This window comes from Aricia agestis, chromosome 3, assembly GCF_905147365.1.
Source record: "Aricia agestis chromosome 3, ilAriAges1.1, whole genome shotgun sequence".
Classification (NCBI taxonomy): domain Eukaryota; kingdom Metazoa; phylum Arthropoda; class Insecta; order Lepidoptera; family Lycaenidae; genus Aricia; species Aricia agestis.
Genome location: NC_056408.1, coordinates 16,071,302 through 16,091,874, shown reverse-complemented (window position 1 = coordinate 16,091,874; position 20,573 = coordinate 16,071,302). Strand labels below are relative to the sequence as shown.

At 35.6% G+C, this 20,573-nt stretch overlaps 3 protein-coding genes across 3 annotated transcripts; 1 reads left to right on the top strand and 2 right to left on the bottom strand.

Annotated features, from left to right (window-relative positions):
• Window positions 1–385: 385 nt before the first annotated feature.
• LOC121740242 lies at window positions 386–1,692 on the top strand. The gene has a single exon (XM_042132881.1). It carries the CDS (start codon window positions 454–456, stop codon window positions 1,690–1,692), a length of 1,239 nt encoding a protein of 412 aa, XP_041988815.1. The 5' UTR covers window positions 386–453.
• An 817-nt stretch (window positions 1,693–2,509) lies between these two features.
• LOC121740526 lies at window positions 2,510–3,907 on the bottom strand. The gene is made up of 2 exons (XM_042133258.1): window positions 3,776–3,907; window positions 2,510–3,683 (listed from the first exon to the last, which is right to left on the bottom strand). Exons 1-2 carry the CDS (start codon window positions 3,901–3,903, stop codon window positions 2,510–2,512), a joined length of 1,302 nt encoding a protein of 433 aa, XP_041989192.1. The 5' UTR covers window positions 3,904–3,907.
• Window positions 3,908–6,058: 2,151 nt separating this feature from the next.
• On the bottom strand, window positions 6,059–15,228 carry LOC121740244. Its single transcript, XM_042132883.1, has 8 exons — window positions 14,793–15,228; window positions 12,106–12,198; window positions 10,462–11,544; window positions 9,863–10,144; window positions 8,581–8,717; window positions 7,905–8,018; window positions 7,452–7,718; window positions 6,059–6,554 (listed from the first exon to the last, which is right to left on the bottom strand). The coding sequence occupies exons 1-8, from the start codon at window positions 15,008–15,010 to the stop codon at window positions 6,142–6,144; spliced, it is 2,607 nt and encodes an 868-aa protein (XP_041988817.1). The 5' UTR covers window positions 15,011–15,228; the 3' UTR covers window positions 6,059–6,141.
• Between the last annotated feature and the right edge of the window lie 5,345 nt (window positions 15,229–20,573).

Genomic DNA, 20,573 nt, shown 5'->3' with positions numbered 1-20,573 from the left:
GAATTGCATACCCTCTAGATTTGCTTGGCATAGAAAACACAAGTCTTCAAATGAATCACATCTTACGGAAGCTAAAAGGCAAAGAGTAGATCATAATATTATAGAAGCAGAGAGTATTAAAGTGTCAGCATCTTACACTGAAGGTAACTTCATTTATACTGCTTATGTATTTATTTATAAAATCATTGTATTTCACCTATTATATAAATTGAATTTGTAAAAGCAGATTCGTATATTATTATTGGCACAAACTCTTCATAGCTTATATTTTAACCCATCAATCCCCAAGCGGCACCTATTGTGTCTGCAATACCCGCAATGGAGTTGCTACATATAAATATTTTACATTTTTTAGGTTCACAAACAGTTACAGTCACACCTTCTATGGAAAATGATGATGAAGATACTCAAATAATCAAAACGCAGGAACACAAAGCAACTCAAATTATCCAAATGCAGGAACACAAAGCGACTCAAGTAGTACTGAGCCAGACACATAAGGCGGTTCAGGTTTGCCAAAAGGCACATATCAGAAGTAGACAGGTGCAGGCCAATGTACGAAGTAGAGATGTAATAACTTCACCAATTAAATTCAATGTATCAATTGCTACATCACCTTTAAAATCTTTGGTTAAAAGCACCATAAAACCATCCACATCTCAGTCAACTGCTTTAAGAAAATTAGATTTCCTAGAAGGAAACTGTGACAGTGATACTTCATGTGCACCATCTTTAGCAGGGTCAGCAGTTGAACAAGACTATTCTCCATCTAAAACAAGCATGTCCAAAACAACATCAGACACGAGCTTACAAGCTGAACATAATAAACTTGAAAAGATAAATTTACAAAGTACACTGAGTAAAATACTTAATAAGCCTAAACTTTATATTGGTATTACTAAAAATCTATATTTTATCATAGATTTAATTAAAAAGCATACAGATATCACTCTGCCCAACATTTTATTATGTTTAATGAAAATTAAATTGAATAGGACTTTCTCTCAATTATCTGATGATTTTGATTTATCTGTGACTCAAGCCAGTAATATATTTTTCAACAACATGCCTCTTATTGTTAAAGTCCTTTCACCAATTGTCAAACAATTTTCAAGTACATCAATAAAAAAAAACCTACCTATAGCTTTTCGACACAGATATAACCAGGTTACATGTATCATTGATTGCTTGGAAATAGAAATCCAAAAACCTGCTAAGGCCATGCATCAAGCATTAACATGGTCAGAGTATAAGAAAACAAATACAATAAAATACCTTGTCTCATGTACTCCTGATGGACTAGTAAACTTTGTGTCAAATGGTTATGCAGGAAGGGTTAGCGATGTAAACCTGTTAGAACAAAGTAAGTTTTTGGAATGCTTGCAACCGGGTTCATATATTTTAGCGGATAGAGGATTCAAAAGCATAGAATCATTATTGTCACAAAAAGGATTTGCCCTGCTGAGGCCACCAAGTGTGCATACTGGTACAAAATTATCCAAAAAAGAAGTAAAGCAGACCAAGCAAATAGCCAGCCTTAGAATACATATTGAGAGGGTAATTAGAAGACTGCGCGAATTTAGCATCCTAAAAATGCATACAGTTGTTAATTCTAATTTAATTGGTATGTTAGATTTATGTATTAAAACAGCATGCGCATTGATAAATCTGCAAGATTCTTTAATTAAATAATATTTGAAACAACAATATAATATAGTTTTATTTATTTACTTTGTATTATGTTTATTATATTTTACCCAAGGACGATTGAGGTCAAGTTGTTGGCGGGCCATAAAAAAACTTTAAAATCATATTAAGACATTAATGCTGTCATACAAGTGGACCCAGGGCTTCGAAGTTTCATGGCTGGTAATGTGCCAGCCATATTTCTAATGCTGGCCTGGGAGCTGAAGAAAACATGTAATGTGCACACTGTTTATCTTTCTGGACATACCATAAAAGTGGAGCAAGGCAAATAGCATCATATAACTGACTAGAGTTGTTTCTGTTTTACCTTTGGGTTGTGGCAGTGAGACAGCAATGGCTCCGACAAAAACCTAGTAACCTTATAAAATCACCTGGGTTAGGAAAATCGGCCGCAAGTTGTGTTACAACTTACCACTGAGGAGTTGCCAGGAATATGCTAAGATGATCATGATTATGATATTATTGCACTCCAAGAGTTTTTCTAGTTTGGCATAGAAAATAAATTACTTTTTGAAGAGTGGAGATTGAAAGTTTGCTTGGTCCCCAAAAATTAACTAATGTGGTATTTGCCATAGCATGTTTACAAATGTGGACTAACCGCCGTACTCAGAGACATTTAATTATGATTAACTGATGTAAAAATTTTGAATTAATAACATTTAAGTAATTTCCACTCTGAGTGCGACAGTCAGCCATTACCGCTGCCCTGCGTAACAACAGACAACCTATTGTGTTGCAATTCTAAGTTAAAGGGTTAGGAATGAAAAAGCTATTTAAACATATTATAATCCTTTTATATAGTTTATATATTTGTCACACTTTTGTACAAAACTGGAAATATATTATTTTTCCAAAAAGAAAGAACACTGTCTAATAGACTCATAACATACTGATTGTCATAATCAACTTTGAGAATTGTAACTTCATTATTTTTGTCAAAGTCACTACTGGCTACACAAAAATAACTCTCACTAGCATGAGTACAATACATCTGTATTTGTACCTGGGCATAATATTTTGCATTTATTCTGCCTTCTTTACTAATATAATTTTCGAAAGTTTTGGTACTAACTGGGCACTTGATTTCAAATGTAGTTTTTTTATTTATTCCATCTGGTGATGCAGCTATCATTGGAAAAGTCTCAGATATGTACAAACCACACATTTCGATTTTTATTCCTAATTTCTTTTCAACTGCTTTTCTCACATGAGCTTCTAATTTTCTGCCTCTAATTATTGCTGATGTTTCTGGAATCTTTGCACCAAGAATTACAGCAACCAAGGTTCCATCAATTGTTTTACAACGACTAACTTCATAACACTTAGAAGCCGTAATCCTTCCATACCGAAGTTCATGCCATAAGTAACTAGTATTTTGCCCTCGAGTATCTCTTTCTGCATTCTTTATATTGGTATTACTAAATTCTTGTATGATTTTTAGTAAAAAGCCATCACAATTCTCATCATTGTATGCAATCATCAGATTATGTAATGATAGAATAGTACCTGAATCACGATAGTCAGGTTCATGCTTAATGAACTGACAATTATTTATTTTCCTTGCCTTACATTCCTTGACAAATTCATCCATCAACCCACTGTCTGGTGCAAATTCTTTCGGTTTCCGTTTTACCATTTCTCTTGCACTCAATATTTTAATTGATGTTCCAACTTTGGCAAGATTGGACTTTTTCCAATAACATTCAACTGAGGTGCAGGGTGGTTCTTCACTTCGGCGGTGCAACCACATCAAAAACGCAACTCCATGTTTACAGCCACCTTCTGATGCAGGACAATCATGGCATTTAACACTTGTCACCACTTCTTCCTGTTCATCTACTATGATTGTAGCTGCATACGGCTTACTTCGTACTTTGTGTTCAGGACAAACTGTACATTTCACAGTACAAACATTTTGTTCCCTCTTCAGCTGTACGTAACCTATAGCATCGTCGCCATAAGTCTCCCTTCCGGATCTGAAAGCCATGTACGAATTTTCATCCATTTTTTATTACAATCAAAGCTTTTTTTATTGTAACAAAGTTAGATAATAAATACTCAAACTTACATGGATGTTTTAACATTCCGCAACTCAGCAGAACAAAAGTCGGGATTTGAAGCAAAAAATTTACTAACCATCAAAGGTTTTATTCTTGGTAAATTTGTGTTGTCACCTTGAACATAACTGTCTTCCATGATTTTAAATTTTAGTGAAATTAAATGCTTCAGCAAAGAGATTCTAAAATACGGTACGGTACTACGTGTGCTATAGTTGCAAGAAAATGTCGGAAGTGTTTGACGTTTGTTTCCATCGACCATCAATTGACATTTGACACTGACAGTTGACACATTTGTCATTTTTTGTTTACTATCCTAATGACGTCATTATCATGGCGGAAATTTTTCGGAGCGTTCAAAGACAGATAAAAAATCCTGAAATCTTTAAACTACATTTAAAAATATATTAAGCTATCTTATGAAGTCAAACTAACATTTTCCGATTGCTTTTCCTCTAAACTATCATAATAATACGTTTCTTCATTTTTTCTCATATACACTAAAATACCCTATTGACAGACCAACGTTATTTGGTCGAATATGTCAATTAAATGTTAATTGTGATCTGTCAGCTGGGTTTGACGTAACACAACCAAACTACTTAGGTCGCCGATTTGCATAGGAATCAAATTCTCTGATAGTACATTGTACAGTGCTCCCAAAGTGATAATGCGAATAGAAATTTTCGTAATTTTTCGTCAACGGTCGTATTTCCCGAGCGTCGGAAGACGTCGCTGCAAGCGCTGTTTTAAACTTAACTTTAAGAGCCCATATGACCCTAACTTGACTACATACTTAAACCTAGATCTCAAAATCTGTAAGGTCTAGAAAACTGATTTTTTGACACAAGTAACTTCAATTCATAAAGATTAAATGCTCAAGACGAAAACACGATTACTCAAAAAATGCTCGATAGTTTCTTTTTTACAAAAAACCTTGTTTTAGACACATTTTTGCTTGGATCTTCGAAGTTTGCTGTCTTTTCTTTAATATTTTTTAATATCTAAAAAGGTATTGATAAAACCTAAGTTTGCTCAAAACACTTTTTTCATAATCATTATAGTTCGTCTTTTATTCAAGTAAAACTAACTCGGCGATGATTCCGCGCTGTCCTTTTTCACTTGGCATATGAAAGACGGGCGTGAGCGTGAAGAGAGAAGGACGATGTTTGATTTTTAGAGTCAGGTGAGCTCTTATGAAAAACAGCGCTTTGCAGCGACGTAGAGGCGGCGCCTGACGTTGCTTGGACGTTACCATGGTAACGGCGCAATGGCTTCCCGGTGACCAGCGACAGCGAACAGCCACCGGCTATATGATATTTACTTCCATTTCCTTTGAACAAGGTGCAAAATGCAAGTTTCAGAGATTCGGGTGTTTTCGTGATTACGACAATTAGCGAAGATTTCCATACGCATTATTATAGTTTGTGCGTTTTAAGATAATATGAGTGACACATTATAATTGACAATAGTAGGGAAGTAACCTAAGAAAATTAATCGATAATTTAAAAATATCGAATCATTTCGTAAAGGAATTGCAATCGAAATTATCGATTTCGTACTGACGTTTCAGAGTGGCGCCAGCGATTTAAAATGGCCGCCCTTTTTATCGATTTGATTTCGATTCAACAGTGTCAATCTCTATTGGCTTATGTTATTATAGGAAACATTTGTTTTTGTAGATGGAATATAATTTATTACATTTAGATTTTTTTTTGTTTTCTTGTAAAAAAAACCCGTAGCAAGGAATATGAGAAGTGTCACCTATATCATCTTAAAACGCACAAACTTATAATTTGGGAGTACTGTACGCGTGTATTGATATGGTCACTCACACAACTAAGGGCGCCGCACGCTCGTAGATTGCAAGATCTGTAGTAACAATTATTCAGGGTTCATTCCATATTGATTCGCTTCGGTAACAATACTAGTAAAAAGGATGGAGGATATTATTTAAATATATAAAATAAAGAATTTGAAAATAATCATCATAGATTTCTTTCAGATAATTCAGCCTTTCATTATTTCTCACCATTACCTTTAAAATATATAATGGAATAACACTGCAATAATTTTTATAAGTACACATTTCACAAAAATACGCTTTACACTTCCATACCTGCATAGTGTTCCCAAAATAGCAGGTTAATAAAACCTCCCGAGAAATATTTAAATTATGTATAGAAGTTCTCTTGGATTCTTAACACTTAATCATAATTTAACATAAAATTATTATGCTTTACATCGTTTCGATAACCGAAACGTCATATTACAGCAGTCAAAAAGGTTTATTTCGCAAAATTATTTATTTTCACGATATAATTTTCGGTACCATTTAAACGTTGCTCGTGATACCTCAAGACGGATCGCGTTTACGTCAGATGGCCCGCGGGTTGTACAGACGGCGAGTTTTGGGTCTTTCGGGCGTCGCGCTCACGCTTCTGAGGCGCTTCGATCGTCGTCTGGCGGGTCCGCTGAGTAAAGACGGCGAGCCTCTACTATCGTTCCTCGTCACTCTTTTAGTTCTGGCATCGTCGTCCGATTCGGCGGACGAGTCTGACAAGTGTGGGGAGTCGGACGACTCGGTCGAGTCCCGGCGCCGCTGCTCGCCGCGAGCGTCGCGGTCGGGCGAGTCGGAGTGCGGCGTGGAGCGGTGGCGCGACGCGAACCTGCGCGTCAGCTCGGAGTACGTCAGCGAATCCCGGCGGTCTTTCGCTTTAGGGGTCGGTAACGTCGGAGACTGAACGGCCGATGATCTGAGCTTGCGCTTCGGTAGAGCTCGGAAGGCGCCTGTAATTTTTTAAAAATAAATAACTAGTGGTCTTTTTTAGCTTTAAATAGGTGGCACCGGCGGCTAGCATGCGAAATTGATGTAAGATTAATAGGCTACTCGACCTACTTTTTTTCTTCATGCTAATCGCTTCTTAATCATTCATTTTCACCAAAAAAAAAAAACTAATATTTTAAACAGTAGAAACCCATAAAAATGTTGATTGAAAAATATGCCTTTTAAATGGCGCCGAATACACTGTCCGCCATAGTGTGACGTCATATTTTTTGTATTTTATACTTTCTTTATTGAATCATTTTTATGTGCGTAACGTACGAGTCTAAAAGTGCCAAAAAATTAGAAAAGAATTACTTAAATAGAAGTGAGAAATCATTTGTAATATTGAAAACTTTTGGGGAAGAGTTTTGGCCATTTCATTTCCCAACTATAATAAATGGAGATAATATAGGTATAAAACTGATGTTTTATTTGAATTATTCAAGAAAATATATTTCACAAATCTTTCTAGGCTTATTCTTATTATTTATGCACAAATAAACTTACTTACATATAACGAACGCGTTAAATAAAAGATATTCAATTACTAGTTTGATGACAACACACATGGTTACATCCAAATTGGAAGTACCACAGAGGCGTTTTCGTCAATACAAATTAAAAAATATAAAATCATATTTTCAAATCGACTTTATCAATCGTAAGATTTTATTTAATGATAAGGGTGAAATACAGTTTCCTAGGCCAAGTGCTACTAGAAATATTAAGCATTTGTTCAATGAAATTGAATATAGGTCAAGTAGCCTATTATTTAATCACTGATATATAAACAACTCTGCCCTCCCTTCTGAAGCCAAAAATACAAGCACTGAATTTAGATTCCACAAGACGTACTGTACCTGAAGTATCGCTTGAATCGGATTCGCTCTCATCCGGCTGCTGTGCCGTTTTCGACGTAGACGCTGTGGGCGTCTGCGTACGATTGCGTAGAGATGGGGATGTAATTGTCGGGGATTTCGGGGAAATTGGGGGGCTGGGCTTGTGGATGGAGGCGGGAGGGGAGTGGGGGAGGGACCTGGGGCGAAGCGCCCACGCACTGCGGACCGGCGCCGACTTGAATATCGAGTTGTTCGCCGAGTTAGAATTGCTCCGCGACTTTATTTCACCTGAGACGTAAAATTTTTGGAATTCTTTTATGATTGAAATTGATGGCTTTCAACTGTAACTTTGATTAAATTCTTAAAAGAGTCTTTAAACTTTTCACAATATTTATAATTATTTGCGTAGGGTGACTATGGAGTAAACTTGAGACTTGAAAAAAGATACACTATGGCAACGTAAAGCGATTATACCTTTTGCAGCGGCGGCACGGAGTTTCTGCGCGAGCGCGGGCGGCACGGCGAGCGAGCTGAGCGCGGGCAGGATGTAGCGCAGGTAGCGGTTACGCAGCGACTGCCACGGCCGGTCTGTGGACACACCATGAGTAAGGGCCCGTTTCACCACTTCCTGATAAAGTGCCGGATAGGCTATCCACAAATTATATGATGAACAATAAAGGGAAGTCGCTTTGGATGCGCACATTATGACGTAATATTACAAACACAATAATTATTATGAGCAAGCCGTTGCCGTCCCGATGCCGTTGGCTGTTATTGTTACGACTGTGTTGTCACGTAGGTCACAAACATCTGCGTGTCTCTGTGTGGCTATCTATCTGTAGCGGATCGGCTTAATTATAGAGAAACTCCCAGTAATGTTCATTGTTTTAGATAGATAGAGTAGATAGATAAATGACATGACACGACGCCCGCAATTTCGTTGCGGCAAAATTCGTTTATCGCGTGGAAACCATACATTTTTCCGGGATAAAAAGTATCCTAAGTCCTTTCCCGGGACTAAAAGTATAGCAAACTTAAACCATACCCTGAAAAATCAGTTCAGCGGTTTTGGCGTGAAGAGGTAACAGACAGACAGACAGACACACTTTCGCATTTATAATATTATAGTATGGATTTACATTTTACTTACGGTGGCCGGTTGTCTTGTAATGCTCAGGTTTCAACTCCTTCCAAATGCGATTGCCGTTGACTAGGTTGGCCCGATCGCCCACCTTCAGCCAGGACACTATCGCCTCGTCCTCCGCGCTGGAATATGCACGTAGGGCTCTGGAATAGACATGCTGACTAAAAATTTTACTACGCTTAGGCGTTTTTAGTGTTTTACTCGACTATACATACGGCAAAGCCAACACGAAAGGTAGTGAATTTTCTACTATTTGGTCCGATTTTAACAAATTATGTGTAAGACTAGCTGTTGCCCGCGACTTCGTCCGCGTTACCATAGTAGTTCACATCCAACCGCGTTACCATATTATTTAATGTACAAAAATATTCAATATACAGAATTGACTTTCCTACGATTTTATTATATATAGATGTTCCGCGCGGCTTCGCTTGCGTAATTTAGGAATTTCACGCAACCGTACATTTTGCAGCAAAAAATAGCCTATGTTCCTTCACGTGGTCTATTCTTCAAGTTTACCAAATAACATAAAAATTGCTCCAGTAGTTCATAATATTATAATAAGCAATTCCATACAATTTCCCCCGTTTTTTCCACATTTTCATCTATTTCTTCGCTCCTATAAGTCTTAGCGTCATAAAATATAGCCTATAGCCTACCTCGATGAATGGGCTATCTAACATTGAAAGAATTTTTCAAATCGGAAGAGTAGTTCCTGAGATTAGCGCGTTCAAATAGGCCCTTTCATATAATTTCCCCCGTTTTTTCCACATTTTCCTCTATTTCTTCGCTCTTAATAGTCTTAGCGTGATAAAATATACCTTCTTCGATCAATGAGATATCTAACACTGAAAGAATTTTTCAAATCAGACCAGTAGTTCCTGAGATTAGCGCGTTCAAATAAGCCCTTTCAGATAATTTTCCCCCGTTTTTTCCACATTTTCCTCTATTTCTTCGCTCCTATTATACTTAGCGTGATAAAATATAGCCTATAGCTTTCCTCGATAAATAGGCTATCCAACAGTAAAAGAATTTTTCAAATCGGACCAGTAGTTCCTGAGATTAGCGCGTTCAAACAAACAAACAAACAAACTCTTCCCAATTATAATATTAGTATAGATTGGTAATGTTGTTGCGGTTGAGACAGATATATTGTTAATTTTTTTTGGGTTTAGTCTTTAGTTAGGGTTATAGTTTTTTTAACTAATAAGGCTCGTTAACAGTTCATTTATTACGACGATAAAATAAATTTAGTTTTATGTAAAAATAAATCGTCAGTGATACATACCCTCTGGAAGAAGATGTGTTTGGCTTTTGTGATGTTTTGCTATCATGTTCAGGTTTGCTATTTTGCTGTTTACTAGAAGAATCAGGCTGCTTCATCCCATTTTTACTTTTAACCTTTCCTTTTGTTTTGTCTTCTTGAAATGTATCTTCGTCGGAACTCGGCTCAATGGGCAGTTCAGTGATTTTATTTCTTGTAGTCTTTGTTGGAAGAGATGCCGATAGTTGTTTGGTTAGTTTAATCTTATCAATTGCGCTTTTTTTGGTTGATTCCTCCGTCACCCGACTGAAAAAAAAAGGAAATCGACTCATACTCATTGTCATTGCAGACTCGGCCTGGTTAAGTCATGCGTATAGTTCAGGTTGCCAAACCTCATAACCGGACAGAGCAACTAGTTTGGACTTACATTGTACATTATTGGGGATTTTGCCAGTGAGCGCGAGAAAAATGAAATGTAAAAAGCTTAACTGAAGCTATACATAATTTATTTTGGCTAGACTATAACAAAATACTGTTCCAGCTTTACCCAGATGCTTGCAACCAAATAAAGATTATGTGTGTTTGTCTGAGCATATTATTGTTTTTAAGCATTTAATTTTTACCTCTTTTTGTCTTTGGGCACAGTAGGTCTGTCACGAGTTACTGAACCCAAATTGCGTGACATATTCACTGAATTGTTCTTCTCTTTATCAGCTAAGCTTTCTGAATCAGAACTGACTTTGGTGGACTGATTTTTGTTATTGTTTCTTGTCAATGTTTTATCAGCAGTATGTCGTCGCGAATTGAGACTCTTATGCAATATGTTTTCGTCCTCAGCAATTTTTTTGCTGCCATCTATAGAATCTCTAGCCTCAATTTTGTTTATCTTTATATTTTTGTCAGATCGAAACCTGCGTCTCATGTTCAATAGACAGTTATTTCTAACACCACTTAATTTTCTTAAATTGCTAGTAACTTTTAATTTCAAGGGTTCATAGTGGTATGTTTTCTCTTTTTTTTGTATTTTATTATGTTTAGAATCTAAAAGAGATGTTCTTGTCAATCTTTTTTCCGCCGGGTTATTAATATTAGTTCTGCTAGGTGTTTTAACATTTTCTTTATCGGTATCACTATTATTTATTTCAACTTCTTTAAGGCTTTGATGGCTTTTACGCTGACGCATTCTGTATTTGCTACTCTTTGATACTTCATGGATGCTCCGGAGTCCTAGATGGGCAATAAATTCTTGTAATGAAACACTTGAGCACTGACTAGGGGGACGAATCATTTGCGCGATCTGTAAACTCTTCTCCACTACTACTAGAGGATTTATTTTATAAAAAACGGATCTTTTGCAATTATCATCGGCGTCATAGTCAACTAGTGATATGTCAAAAATATTCCTTCTGTCGTGTTCTATGAATGTTCTGACTAAAAGAACATCGTCTTCATCAATTATCAATTCCTTTCTAGGCACTTTCTGTGTTTCCAGTGGTTTAGCTGGAACAGGCTCACTCTCATCTGTTTCTGAACATTTACCATCCTTTTCTGTTTCTGTATGTTTCTCCGTTTCTTCTGTGTGCTTTTTACTCTGCTCTGCATTCTGTATAACTTCTACCGGGCTATCGGGAGTCAATACACACTGTGTGGCAGTTGAGCTTGTGTTTTGTTTTAATAATTTATTAAATAAAACATCTGTTGCTAATCTAAAAACAATAATAATTTAAATGAGAATTTTGTTAACAAAATAAAATATATATACTACTTTGGATTACTTTTTTGTGCCAGTACAAAAAGTTATATAAGCCAAATAACACTCAAACAAACACTTTGTTTATAATGTGTAAGATGTATTACATAAAAGAAAAATATATTATATCAATTACAATTTACAGTAGAAACTCGATTTTCCGGACCTGAGTTATACGGACTTGCGATTATCTGGACCTACACAAGTTTTTTAATATTAATTTTCAGTGTTTTTTAACAAACACTGAATAATATGTACTGAACAGAATTTAACATGCTTTTCTTCATACATTTGATTATCCAGATTTTCGAATATCCATATCATGCCTAACGACAACAATAGTCCGGTTAATTGTGTTTCTACTATTTTAAGTTTCTACTGAAGAAAAAAAATTGCTTTCAGCAGTAAGGCCAATTTAAACATGTTATATTTAATGAGTTGATTAATATATTATTACGTCACTTCAGAGTATGCACAGTGTGCACCGTAATTATTTAAGTACACAAAAGAAACTCACCGGTGATTGTGATGGAGGGCATGTTGACAGGTACAGCAGTTGCAATTAGTTGACTCAATTTGCTGAATATTTTTCTCTTTCTTAACTTTCGGTCTAAAAATAAAACATAAAAATTAATGTAACCTTACTCAATACTTTTCTATAGTAACTGTATAACTGAATGTAAAAAATTATTAAGAATACAGCTTAAATAGACCCTCGCTAATCTGTCCCTAGCTAATTCGGTATTTGTAATCCCACCAAAAACATTTTCATGTAATTAACAAAAAATTAAAAGCGACTTCCAAGGTAAAACAATAATAACATCCTTATAATATGAACTAAAAAGTATTAAATAATTTTTCCTATCTAATAGCACAGAATATATATTAGTAGTACCAACAGAAGTCCAACTCGTAGAACCCGTTTAAAAAAATAACAACTCTTCCTGCGATACTATAAAGTTCAAATTCGGACCGCGCAGTGCTAGGTGCCTACAATTATATTTGCCTACATGTGCGCTCTCTTTCTATCGCGTAAGAGGTATCCTTTCTGATGAAATCAAGATTGTCATCTTTTAGAAAATAAAATAATCTTCTTTTAATTACTATAGCTACTAATAGCAATAGAAGCCAATATTTTTTTTTTTAACTAACCTTAAACCGATGTTGTTTGCATTAAAAATATATTTTAAGACCTACTATACTAATTATCCTAAAATAACTAATTATCCTAAAACTACTGCACCGATTTTGATGAAACTTGCCGTATTACCTAAGTTGAATAATACCTAGTCCAACAAAAAAAGAATGGCTTATAATAAATAAATGATCACCAAAGATTTAACATCTCGCTATCCTATTTATGCAAAATGACTCCAAATAAATCATTGTTAAACCAAAAGTAGTAAACAATCACCAAAATTAGTAAATGATCACCAATATACTAGCATTTTAATCTATTAAAGAAAAATGAACCAAAAAAAATATTGCTAATCATAAAATAATAAATAATAAAAATCAAATTTTAACTACATTTTAAAGAGAAAGAAAAGAATTACATATTGTTATTTGACTATCGTAAATAAATAATAATAATATAATAATGATAACGGGACTCAGTATAAGTAGGGTAGGATCATAGGTGTCTGTCTGTTAACTCTTCAGGTCAAAACTGCTGAATATATAACATAATATGGATTATGCTTATATCAATTGTAGTGATTTATTTATACAGAAATATCGCATTGATTTGCTCGCTTTGGTGATCATTTACTATATTTGGTAATCATATACTATATCTGGTGATCATTTACTATATTTGGTGATCATTTACTATATTTGGTGATCATTTTCTATATTTGGTGATCATATACCATACTTGGTGATCATTTACTATATTTGGTGTTCAATTACAATTTGAAGTGTAGCCGTGACTAAAATAGCTGGTAGTATTGCAATTTTAGACATTCTTTTTTTGGTGGTAAATATCTTTTTTTGGTAAACAAGTTTAGGGTATCAGTGCATTTTTTGGTGGTCATTATATTTGTTCCCAAAAAGAATTACTTAAATCCGACGTTCCAGAGATATGCGAACACAAACATAAAAACATACATACACTTTTGAAATTTGGCACATTTGTATTTTGTTGTTGCATTTGTATTTGAGTTTCAGACCAAACATGTCGAATAATATTATAGATAACCTTTTTCTTTTTAAGTTGATTAACCTGGCGACAATGACGCCGGGTCATATTGACCCGAGGCGTGTTCACTTCGTCATATTTTATACTTGCGCCAATTGAATGTTTTCAACCTCAGTATAGCTGGAGATACAACCCCCTTGCACCCGCCTAGCTAGTTACGGGTAGAGCTATGCCTCGTGTGAAGCAATATACACGCGTGCCAAGTAAAAACGGGTCAATATGACCTGACGTCATAGTCGGTGTAGTATTTTCGTGACTAACTTTTATTAGTATTAAAATATTGTTTTGCCTTATTTTTAACATTTTGAAGAAGAATGTCATTAACTAACAGTCCAGAAAGGATTTAAGAGTTAGAAGTGTTAGAATTTGACAATGACGAGTTTCATGAGAGGCATTGAACTTGAGGACCACATATCTAGGTAAAAGTGAAAAAAATCCTAGAACTTACAAAAGGTATGCAGTCTGTTCATCTAAAAAAGATAAAAATACACTTCACATATGCACAGCATGTCCAATTTTTATATACCAGGGCATGATTACATATTGTGATAACTGTAGTAGTTCTATAACTCTAAATGAGGAAGTAGAAGACTGATTTCTTTTTATTTTCATGTAAGTGAGTTATTACAACCTCTCTTTAATTTCATCAATAAATTTTTTGCCTTCATAGGTAAGAAAATTTTGCGAAAATATAAAATTAAAGTACCTACAGGTTAAGTTTTCAAGGTTGATTTTGCTACTTCGGTAAAGAAAGCCAATAACAAAAATATTTATAATATAACACAGGGCTTTTTTATGCATAATTAAAGTCCTCTTTTTAAATAAATAATAAACAAAATTGTAGTGGCTTACTTAGTTACATTAAAAAATCATCAACAAAGTTCGGGTCAAAATGACCCGACGTCATAGTCCATGTAATTATTTTCACGTCATTGACGCCGGGTTAAAAAGTATCATAACGCTCAGACATTATTTAGACAATATTATCCCTATTAGGTACTGACCTGATTACTTGAAGTCTTGATCCATCTCTTACGGTAGTGGGTTTGCCCGCCAAAAGCGCTTTTAGTCCGCGGAGTACAGAATTACGGCGGGCGACCACCAAACGTCCCCGACTTAGATAGACAAATTGTATTTTGCCCCAGCCAGACACTCTACCATTATTTTCGTCAACTTCCCGCCACGTACCACCGCCATGTATAAAAAATTTTGTTCCAGACATGACGCCGCGTCACATCAAACACTTCAATAACAACTACTTCGACATTTATTATTTCACTGGGTAATTACATCACGATTCTAGAGCACTGTGATTATCACAAGTGTAAAATACAAATATTATTACTTGTTGAGGGGTAATATTAATTTCAAAAAATTAGCCACAAAATTTAGGCAAAAGGATGCCGCCAGCGGCCTTTCGCAAATACTTCTTCTCCTTCTTTGGTATGTGACAACTGACAGTTGACTGTTGACAGTGACACTCACAGCTCACTTGACAGGTAGGTATAGTTTTTTTTTTTTTTCATATAATGGCACTTCGGATATAACCATGGCCAGTGTCGAGTATAATATTATGGCGGGAAAACAATATTCTTTATACAATTTTTTCTACATTAACGTCAGGTCAGTCAGGTCTAAAGTCTAGTCAAAGTCTAAGTATAAAGTCAATACAGTCAAGAAGTCAAGTCGGTCGATTCAGAAAACTGGTAGGACGCTTTACTGAAACTTTTGATGGAGTTTTGGAGGGAACACAAAAGAGCACGTTTCTGGTTATTACATCACTTTCCTACACTTGTGCACGATAACGAATATTTAATGGTTAATATCCTACCAATATTACACATTAAAAACCCAGATAACACAATTTTAGGAAAATACTATAAAAACACAACATCACTCTTTCACATTCTTCCAAAAACCCCCAGGTAGGTATAGTCTGTCAAAAAAGTAAAGAAATTGTCATTGAGAATTGAGATAGAATCTACGAATAATAAAATCTGTCATGTAACGTCAGCCTAGAGTGCGTTTATAAACTTATGAATACTCGCAGAGCGTGTCTACCGTGTTTACGTTACTAATAGACAGGAATGCCAACATCATGGCAAAGGAACTATTTGATTAAACGCACTTCTAGTGACGAAAACTACATACATGCGTCATGCGAACGAAGTCGCGGGTAAAAGATAGTACTTATATTATTGTTATCAAGGCGAGCGAAGCGAGCCCTAGTATATCCCACAACCAGTACATTTTGTGGTACACTTTACGGAAAAACTATCACGCCTATTGATTTGTGCTTTAACATAATAATTTTTATTTACATGTAAATGTGCTATCATCAGTCAGTCAAGGTGTAACGACGCGAGCCCTCACAATGCTCGGCTTTTAGCTAGTAAATGCGAAAGTGACTTTGTTTGTTTGTTACGCCTTCACGCATAAAGTAGGTACTAAGCGGATCATCATAAAAATTTCATACGTGCACGTTGTCTGGGGTATGGAGGACATAGGGTACCTTTCATCCCGGGAAAAAGAACGGTCCCCGAGGGATAGACGTTAACGCAGGATAAGCCGCGGGCGAAAGTTAGAATTATATAAAATTAGGGAATTATTAAAAGTATTTTGTGATAACATAATATTATTATCTCCCCTAATTAAAGTAGCACAGTAAAGATAATGAGGCAACACTAATTTGCATTAGTGCCAACATGACGGCAAAGGAACTATTTGATGAAACGCACTATAGTCTATAGTACATCCACAATAGACATAACGACCAGTAGTTCGACTGCAAAGAGACGGACAGGTTTCAATATCTGTCAAATTCGTCGGATTTCACTAGGATTATGAACGGAATGCGCCTCGCGCTGGCTGATATAATAAATTTTTAAATATTAAAAATAAAGTTTTCAAAATTGGATTCTGACAATTTTAATCACATGTGCCAAAACACAAACAACAATACGACCAAAGAGGAACACGTCCATCGAATATGTCATAGTTTTAAATTCGTAGGTAAGAAGTTAACAACCCTAGCGCCGATTTTCGTCATAATACGTCAAATTTAAAAATTTCAACATCAGTTCTAAGTCGGCATACTCTATCATTCTGTCTACTCTGGTACATCTCAAGGTCACCTAAATATTGCAAATCATTGAGGGACTTACTATAGACTGGAGAGAGCCTTATATCGGTGTATAAGCATCAAAAGCGTGTAATGTTATGTCCTACTTACGAGGACATAACAAAGGAGTCGGTCTGCATATTTCATGTAATAAAAGTGTTAATAAAGGTTTTTAGTGAACATTTAATGCTATATAATTATTGTTGAGTTTTGTGGTTCCGCTAAATAATAAACCATAAGAATGGTCAAAGAATGCCTGAAACACGTGGATTGAACATTAAATACGTAAGTTTTGAACAACGTTTTTGGGCGTTTAATCGGTATTTTTGTAAGCTAAAAAGATAATCTTATCGCCATGGTGGGATTCTCAAGATAGCTGTGCGAGCGAGAGGGTACGAGAAGGAAGGAGACAAGCCGAGGTCGAGCGACGAGCACGCTAGCGCCATCTCATATCAGTAAGCTTCAAGTAAGGTAAGTATTTAATATGTGTTTTATTTACAGGTAAAACACCGTCATTTTTGTTAGCTAAAAACATAATTTATAAGTTTATTGATCCCTTATTCGTGCTATGTAAGGCTTTAGTGCTAAAAATGTCATATCAATTAATAATTTGGCTATAAAAATTGCATAGCTTTTTACGTGTGTTTACGGATTCTCATCACTTGAACTATAGTTAATCGATATCATTAACTAATTGACTTTCTTTCCTGTATCATAATGTGCTTCGAAATAATCGACAAATAGAAATATTCAAGAAAATATACGCACACTACTTGTATTAAATTAAGCACAAAATGGCCACGCAATGACGGGCTAAGACTACATCTATAGTCTGTCAAGAAAGTGAAGAGACTAAAAAGTGGCAACATCGTAGTGTCATCCCTTTCAAATCAATCTAAGAAAAAAGGGATGACACTATGATGTTGCCACTTTTTGGAGTTTTTCACAATGGAGAGCGCTAACGCTGACAGGTATTGACGTCAGGGTTACTAGATCTCAGAGAATTCGATTTGTCAAAAGAAATCGTCATTTTTAATATGGCTTGTTTTTAGTTATTTCAGCAAGATTATCCAAGTATATAATTAGAAAAATAATTACATTACATTATTTGAAACATATTAACGAACAAGAAATTAAAAACTCTTTTTTATATTAAATAACTGGCAACACCTATTTCTATGACTCAGCAAATGTCAAAATCTATGATCAAGGAAGAAAATATGATTAATGAATCATATGTATATTACATTATCCAATATCATTGACTCAATGATCTCGGATCCAATATATATGATAATCTAATATCCCCCTAAGGTAAACTTTTTTGACAAGTGTTGTGGAGCATGTTTTTTGACGGAGTTACTTTTCCATGGCTGCAGTATAATCTGTGGCGGCCGGATCCGGCCGCTTGGGGATTAAAAGGTTAGCCCGTCATTGCGTGGCCATTTTGTGCTTAATTTAATACAAGTAGTGTGCGTATATTTTCTTGAATATTTCTATTTGTCGATTATTTCGAAGCACATTATGATACAGGAAAGAAAGTCAATTAGTTAATGATATCGATTAACTATAGTTCAAGTGATGAGAATCCGTAAACACACGTAAAAAGCTATGCAATTTTTATAGCCAAATTATTAATTGATATGACATTTTTAGCACTAAAGCCTTACATAGCACGAATAAGGGATCAATAAACTTATAAATTATGTTTTTAGCTAACAAAAATGACGGTGTTTTACCTGTAAATAAAACACATATTAAATACTTACCTTACTTGAAGCTTACTGATATGAGATGGCGCTAGCGTGCTCGTCGCTCGACCTCGGCTTGTCTCCTTCCTTCTCGTACCCTCTCGCTCGCACAGCTATCTTGAGAATCCCACCATGGCGACGCCACAAGAAGTGGCCTAATTTAATTTCAAATCATTGAGTCGAATATCACCAGGCACTGCCAGCTTACGTTTTTAACACTGCCTGCCAGGCAGTATTAAAAATGTAAGCTTCAAGTAAGGTAAGTATTTAATGTGTTTTCTTTACAGGTCACACCGTCATTAAATACTGTACCCATACTTGAAGCGAACTGATATGAGACCTGTTTGTAATCGCCTGGTGGGAAAAAGACGCCAATGTGAAGGGCATTATTATATACAGTAGAAGAGCTTAGAAAATAGAAATGTAAAATACCTTACTGAGATCAATAGATTTATTGATTTGTATTAATTAATAAGCTGTAAATTAATTACAGAATAAAGTATCAGTAACAATAGAATCAATTTGTAGGGCTAAATAATTGAGCCAAACTTGTTTTACCTGTGCGAGACGGTTTTACTTCTCTGCGATAATAACGAGAGAAAGCATTACTTGATCGCCAATTTCCTTTGGCCAATATTTGATCAAGAGGTAAATTATTAACCCAGTTTTTTGAAGCTACGGCAGAGCGAATACTTCCTGGAGGGGCAGTAATACCTGCTTCACGAAATACAGTTTTTACCCAACCAGCAATTACTGTTCTGGAGGCTGCCTTAGGGTTTTCTCTTAGATTAATTAAAATATTATTTAAATTACATTCTTTCCGTTTTTCTTTTAGTAAACCAATGGTCCGTTTAACCCAGAAATCAGGATCTAAATTTTTGGAACTATCGTTTGAAAATATCTTCCATCCCGACTGTCTGTAGTTCGCACTATCAGTTTTAGATCCGTAAAGAGGCCAAAAACAAATCGAGTTTTCATTTACAGTGAAGTGTCCTGACTCAACCGCTTATAATATCAAGTCGTGAACTTTTCGGCCTGGGCCTCTATCATGAGCTCTTAAATCCATTCTCTTTACGTCCTTATACTGACTGTATAAGGACGTAAAGTAAATGGATTTAAGAGCTCATAATAGGGCCCCTGAGCATAAAAGAAGCAAAGTGGCTGTATGTCGACAAGTTTGGAAAACATTGTCTTTATCTTTTAAATTTAGTTTGTTATTATTTTTAGCAATATTCCGCGAAAACTTTTTGTCTTTATCAATATTTTGCTTTTCCAAATGCTTTAATAAATCATATATATCCCAGATACTTGTTTTTCTAGAGTTTGGTTTATTTACAGCTATCGATTTAAGCATATGATTTACCAGAACATGTGAAGATAGCTTGCCTGCATCTTTAACACTGCACAATGTTGACACGACCGACTTGTGTAGTAAAATAGTATTGTAAGCTAGAACATCAATAAGGTGAAGATCAGCTAAATATTTTGCCAGAACAGATCCCGACGGATGAGTGGCATTTTCTTTATGAGTACGGCACCATCTGAGCCAGCGGATCCACGCCACTTTATAAGTTTTTAGTGTTGATGGACGCCAAGAGTTTTTCAGCAGATTAAGGTGGTTTATATTCCAGTCCTTTAGCTCCTCTGTCCACCCCCACATTTCCACACCTGCAACTACATGTCTTGGGTTCCTGCTGGAGGACGACCTGTCGCAATATCTATTAAATTCAGATGTAGATTCTGTATGGTGAACGGGGCTGCTACTGCTCGGTTTCTTAGATCCGCCCTCCAAAATACTCGTTCCCATCTCGGGACTACCAACAGATAGAACCCTATCGCCTTGTTTAAGTGCATGAGCACCTTGGGAACTAGATAAGGTGGCGGGAATACCCAAGCGAGGGGACAATTCCAGG